Source organism: Gallinula chloropus, assembly GCF_964237585.1.
Source record: "Gallinula chloropus genome assembly, chromosome: 33".
Lineage (NCBI taxonomy): Eukaryota > Metazoa > Chordata > Aves > Gruiformes > Rallidae > Gallinula > Gallinula chloropus.
This window is the reverse complement of record NC_140118.1, coordinates 2,341,940-2,348,444: the sequence shown is the minus strand read 5'-3', so window position 1 is coordinate 2,348,444 and position 6,505 is coordinate 2,341,940. Positions and strand designations below refer to the sequence as shown.

Genomic DNA, 6,505 nt, shown 5'->3' with positions numbered 1-6,505 from the left:
ACAGCGCAAGCAGCTGCTTTTTGCCAACAGAGAAGAGAGTGAGATGTGAGAAACTGTGCAGACACCAAGGCCAGTGAAGGACAGGGGCAGGAGGTACTCCAGGCACTGGAGAGAGAGAGATCGATCCCCTTGCAGCATGTGGAGAAGACGTGGTTCAAGTGAAATCAAAACATGTTAAACTTTGTACACATGAAACAGATTGAGTTACAGTTTATGTCAGAGCTTTGGCAACAGAGGCATGGCTTTCCTAAGCAGGGCAACTCTGTGTGTGTGTGTCCATGGAAAGCAGGAGTGGCGGGACAGGGTGCCTTTTCTCCACGTAAAGCCTAGAATAACTGGGAAAGGGCCCTCCCCAGGAACCATTCCTGATGTCCCTGGGTTACTGGGGCATGATGCCATGGTGCTGCACAAGGCTGTGCCATGGTGGAGCTCTTGGGGATGCTGGGAACCTCCTCACCTGTGGTGCTGGCACCAACACCCTGGTGTAGTGCCCAGCGAGGTCTCTGCTTGGCCACGGGCTGGCCCAGGGCCAGCAGTGCTGGCAAACAGGTTGCCCAGTGAGGATCCTGGTTTGCCCAGGGCTTGCACTGGGATGCTGTACTGGGTTGCCCATTAAGGGCACTGGGGATTGTCCAGGGAAAGGATGAAGTGGCCCAGAAAAGGCTTTAGGTTACATGGAATCTGCAGTGGGTTGCCCATTGAGGGCACTGGGTTCCTATCAGAGAATCTCTGCAGTCGGAAGGGCCCCATAAGGCTTCATGAGTACAACTGCCTGCTCCTTACAAGACAACCAAAGACTAAACCATATCACTAACAGCTGCCCAACAGCTGTACCTGCTTGCCCAGCGAGGGCAAGAAGTGGTGCAGGAGAGGAACTAGGATGTCACAGGAAGGTATTTTCTTGCCCAGGGGTCTCACTGGGTTGCCAGTGGAGAGCCCTGGGTTGCACAATGGCTGCATCCTGTTGCCCTGGCAGCTGCAGGGAGTGTTCCAGGGAACAATCGGGTTGCTGAGCACCCTGCGCCCGTGGCAACGGCCCACTGCTCCTGTGTCACTGAGGGCACCGGGCCCCTGGCAGTGCTGCCACAGAGCTCGGCAGTGCAGCAGCGAGTTCAGCATCTCCACGAGCACTCCAAAACCCCAGAATGGAGCTGCTCGGCTCTCCCTTGAGGACTACATACACCCACCCAAGATCAACACCCCGCAACTTTCTGCCTCCTATCAGCACAGCCTCCAGCCTTCAGAATCGCTTCCCTTCCTCCCCCTTGCCTAACAGCTTCAGCTCCCCCTGGATGCCCAGAGTGGCCAAACCCACTGTGGGTCCCTCTTCCAAAAGCTCTCAGAGGCTAACCCCCCGAGAGGCACTTCCTCCCATCTCCCACCAAACAGCCCTCTTCACCAGATACACTCCTGGTGATTGGTACAGGTCCAACCTGACCAACTACAACAGGTCAGAGACTGTCCGGCACGCTGCAGAGTGTCTGACAGCTGACAGCTCCCGCTTGATGCAAGATAAATACCAGCAGACACGGAAAACCCAGGGAGAAACCACCAAAACACTGGGACAGCGTGTCAATGACATCATATTTTGGAAGTCAGAGCTGCGCCACGAGCAGGAGAAGATGATCGAGGAGACCAACGCTCTGGCAGACATGAAGGGCCGGCTGGAGAGAGCCTTGGCCAACACGGAGGCCCCTCTCCAGGTAAGCGTTCTGTCCCGGGGGCTGCAAGCTGTAGCCTGCTGCCGACACATCTGCAGCTGTTCAAATGTCTCAGTAAGCTTCACTGCAGCTCTGGAACAGCTGAGTTACAAAAGCTGGTAACAAAGAAATGCCTTGATACCTGCTGCATCCCCTGTCAGCACACTCTGAGCACATCAGAGCAGCACTTGGTGCAGCCAATGTTTTCAGAAGCGCTCTACCCAAAGCCCCAGGTCAGAAGACAAAAGCCCAGGTCTTCCTATGAGGCCCTGGCGAGGTCAGAGTCGAGCCTGACCCTGAGCTGGGCTGGCACCAGGGCCACATGTGCTCCCTCGTGGTGCTGCAATGCTGCCATGGCAGCTCAGCAACTCGCTGCTGATGCCCTGGGCCCTTTTCTCCCCTGCTGTCACCTCTGTGCCCACCTTTCTTCCTTTAATTGATGTGGGGACCATCCCTATCTGGAAGCCTGTCCCTGCAGCCAGCAGTGACGGTGTGTCCCCAACAGGTCACGCAGGAGTGTCTGCTTCATCGGGAGAAGCGGATGGGCATCGACCTGGTCTGTGATGATGTGGAGAAACAGCTCTTTGTGGTAAGTCTGGCAACGCAGATCAGGCGTTCCAGGGACTTGTACCTAAGCTGCTCTAAGAGGCTTTTGCAGCCCTGTTCCCTCACTGGCTCCTGGTGAGGCGGGATGGTCACATCCAGAGAGGAGTTGTCAATGGCTGGATGTCCAGAGGGAGATGTGTGAAAAGTGGTGTCCCCCAGGGGTCTGTACTGGGACCAGCATTAATTAATATCTTCATCAATGCCATTGACAAGGAGGCCGCAGCAGGACTGCTGCTCTGTTTGCTTAGGCAATGTATTTAACCGCAATCCTAAAACCATGCCCCCCTCTGCCTGCCTTTGTATAGCCTGCTGTAAGCTCTTGCAAGCAGGGCAAGAGCTGGCAGGACAGATGGGATCCTAACGCAGGGAATGGCAAAATACAGTCACTGCAAAGGCATTGTGGAACTGGGAAGGGAATTGTAGCCCTGGGAGTGTGAAGCCACCACTCCCTTGGAACAGTTTTTCTTATCAGTTGGGCTTTAAACTATGAAAAGATGAAAAGGTATTTTGGGAAAATGATCTGAGCTGCCACGTCCATAACGGCTGTTTGGCTTTTCAGTATTTGGGACCCATTCTGGGTGTCCTTTTCAGCTGGCTCCTGCAGGCAGGAGGGCTGGAAAATGACTGGGTTTGAGTACGAACCACCTGGGGCATCAGAAATGGGAGAGATGTGTGCTGAAGGGAGCTGAAAGCAAGAGATGCTTGCCTTTGGTGGAGCTGAATGTTGTGAGAAATGGTGGGGACTGGCACCAAAGTCAAGGCCACCTGCTCTTGTCCCACATGGATCAGGTTTCTCCTGGGGAGGAAAGCATTTTGGAAGCCAACAGGGCAAATGCTGATGGGGAATGGGGATGAGCGTGCGCAGGGCAATTGAGCCCAGATGCTGATGGGCTGGTGTTTTGCCTCTGCCCAGGAACTGGACATCATCAGGTCATGCCAAGAGAGGATGCGACGACACCTGGAGCAGGCAGAAGCCCAGCTGGCGTAAGGAGGAGCTCCTTATCCCCTGCTGTGGGGCCGAAAGGCACTTGCCTTTGTTATGAGCTGCCCAAGGGGTGCTGCAGGGAAGCAGCGTGGGGAGGAAAGCGTTGCACCCCTCCATCCCCTGTGACGGTGGCTGTTTGTGTGTTGAAGGTCCAACAGGCTGGCCCAGCACGATGTGGAGAGAGACCTGGCCAACAAGCAGGCAGCTCACCGCATCGACGAGCAGTGCCACCAGCTGAGGAACAGCTCTACCGGCATCAGCTACTTCCGAGGGGTCGAGCGCGTGGATGCCACGTGAGTGCCCGCCGGGCTTCCCGTCCCCAGCATGCGCGGTGCCTGTCCCTGGCAGGGAGCTGCTCTTCCCCAGCTCGCTGTAAGCACGTGTGTCTCCTCATGGCACGTCCATCCCGCTGGGAGACCCCCGCCTCAGAGGGGACCTTTGGCTCCGCTCCCCATAAAGGGAGAGCAACTCCTGGCTTGGAGCGGGACGCCGAACATCGGGCGGGCAAAACCGACTCCCACCCAGGTCAGCATTCTGTCAGGGCTCAGAGATCAGCCTGGAAACGAATGCAGCCCAGCACCTCTGCACAGCTCATGCAAACACACATATGATGTCTGTTTCCAAGATGTCTCAGTGCTTGCCTGAGTGCTTGTCATTGATGTCGAGTCTGGGGGGTTCACCCCTGCATGCAGAGGGCCTGGCAGGGAGCCAAAATGACACAGAAGATAAAGAGATCATGGTCCTAGGATAGAGTTCAGCTGCTTTTGGGGGCCAGGAATTCAGCTTGGGCGTGGCAGTAAAGGAACGGTGACCTGAACCAGCCCTTGCAGAGAAATGCCCAGAGTGGCAAAGGGCTGAGGAGTAAATCCGCTCATGCAGGCGCATGCGGTTTGTGGAGGGGCAGAGATTGATTCCATTTTTCTGATGTTTGAATATTTGTAGTAGAGCTTGGACATATTTAGCCAGGCAAATGAATTGCAAAGGATTGATGCTAAAATTCAGAGGGGGGTAAAATGTGTGGCAGATCAGCATGTTTGAAGTGGACCTTCTGTGGTCTCTGAAGTCTTTTGCTGACCTTGTTCTGGGCTGCTGCACAGGCGTGAACTTCCTCATGAATACAGACAGGGAATTGACTATTATCTAGTGCTCACTTGGTTTAGTATCAAGCTGAGGTCTGATGAAAATCTCTGTTTTCCTGGGGGAATTTGGCTTGTCCGAGCTTTTGTAAGTGTCCCAGTTTTCTCTATGACTATGTCATGGTTTGATAAGCGTTATCAATCCAGTGGTGTCCAGATGTCTCCCTTCCCCATGGCCAAATGATTTACCCTACTTTCAGTCCCTGCTGCTCCCTGGCAGGGTCTGTGCCCTCAGCAGCACGGGCTTAGCAGGGACCTCTCCTTTCCTCTCCACTGTCTGCCAGGATCTCAGTGCCGGAGTCATGGGCCAAGTTCACAGACAAGAACATCCTGCGCTCCCAGAGCGAACGGGCAGCCTCTGCCCAGCTGCGGGACAGCATTGAGAACCTGCTGGTGGGGACAGACAATGAGATGCGACAGCAGTTCCACTGCGTGAACTGCGCCTTCACCCACCGCATCGCAGAGACGGCTGATGCCAAGAGGAAGATTCAGGCCCAGCTGAGCAAGGTAGCCTGAAGCTCTCCCTTTGGCTGGGACACTGCTCGGAAACCTCTGCTGTGACAGCAAGGGCAGAGAGAGGCTTTTCCCTCAAGAGACACAGCTGATGGATCTGTGCCTCTGTTTGTGGCCGAGCGACAGGAGTCTGAGCCCATGTATCCAACTGGGGGTTTATTGCAGACAGAGGGAAAGGGAAATGATGTGGTCACTTGAGAATATAGTTTTTAACTGATGCACACGTGTCTCTCTCCTGGCAGACACTGCAGGAAATCTTCCACCTGGAGAGGAGCATCGAAGCCATTCAAAAAGCCATTCGGGACAAAGGGTTTCCCTTGAAAGTGGCTCAGACCCGGCTGGACAAACGCATCCGCAGACCAAAGATGGAGCTGTGCTGGGACCCTGCCCAGCTCCGGTAAGTGCCCAGAGCGCCCAGCAGCAGCCTGTGAGGCAACCCTGAACCTCACACCTCCTGGAAGCCTGACATGGGCATGAGGCTATGTGAAGGCGCTCAAAGACAGTTGACTCCCAACCCCTGGGCCTGTTCATCCCTCTGAGGGGACTGTTAACAGGGTGTTTTGTTGTTTTCCAGCCTTGTCAACGAGGTCTGTGAACTTGATGAGACAATCCAGAGCCTTCAGCAGCGGCTGAGAGACAGCGAGGACGTGCTGCAAAGGCTGGTTCATAACAAGTCTGTCTTGGAGCACGACCTGGTGGTGAAATCCAACTCCCTCTTCATTGACCAGGAGAAGTGCCTGGCGATGCGCAAGACCTGTCCCAGCACCGTGCGGCTGCTGGGGTATGTTCAGGCTGGGCTCAGCTGCACTCACAGCACCTGAGATATTCCCAGTTTGGTTCAAATGCCTTCCCAGTTTTCTGGAGATGGTTTGACAATAAATGATTAGACTTTTTGTGTTACACAGTCTACCAGGAGTATTTGTTTTCCCCTTTATTTTTTCCCTTTCCACTGCTCTTTCCCAGTGGGCCAGAAAGGAGCTGAAAATACCCCATCAGTGACTAAGAGCAAATGCAGCCACAGGTGTTGATCCCTACCCTTTCAGGCTGCGATTTTAGGGGTAAGTCTGATGTGGAATAACCACCAAGGGAAGTCAAGCTAGTTGTGAGAGTACTTAGCTGTTGCCATCCCTAATGGATTTTAATGCTGCAGCAGAAGAAACACAGAATCCCAGAATCACAAGGTTGGAAGAGACCTTTGAAGATCATTGAGTCCAACCATTCCCATCCTATGCTAAACCAGATCCCTAAGTACCTCATCCACCCTTTTTTTGAACACATCCAGGGAAGGTGACTCAACCCCCTCCCTGGGCAGCCTGTTCCAATATCCAATCTGACCCTGCCCTGGCACAGCTTCATGCCATTGCCCCTTGTTCTATGTTCTGTCACCTGGCTGAAGGGACACCTCCCTTCAGGTAGTTGTAGGTGGTGATAAGGTCTCCCCTCAGCCTCCTCTTCTCCAATCTAAACATCCCCAGCTCCCTCAGCCGTTCCTGATATGATTTGCCCTCCAGCCCCTTCCCCAGCCTGGTTGCCCTTCTCTGCACTTGCTCAAGGACCTCAGTGTC

The 6,505-nt window shown here is 54.3% G+C and overlaps 1 protein-coding gene across 1 annotated transcript; it reads left to right on the top strand.

Annotated features, from left to right (window-relative positions):
* Positions 1-1,145: 1,145 nt before the first annotated feature.
* On the top strand, positions 1,146-5,761 carry LOC311202976 (tektin-3-like; the record flags this gene model as incomplete). The annotated part of the gene is made up of 7 exons (XM_084277613.1): positions 1,146-1,703; positions 2,206-2,289; positions 3,220-3,290; positions 3,441-3,584; positions 4,712-4,934; positions 5,183-5,337; positions 5,515-5,761. 7 exons carry the CDS (start codon positions 1,146-1,148, stop codon positions 5,759-5,761), a joined length of 1,482 nt encoding a protein of 493 aa, XP_084133739.1.
* Positions 5,762-6,505: the final 744 nt, after the last annotated feature.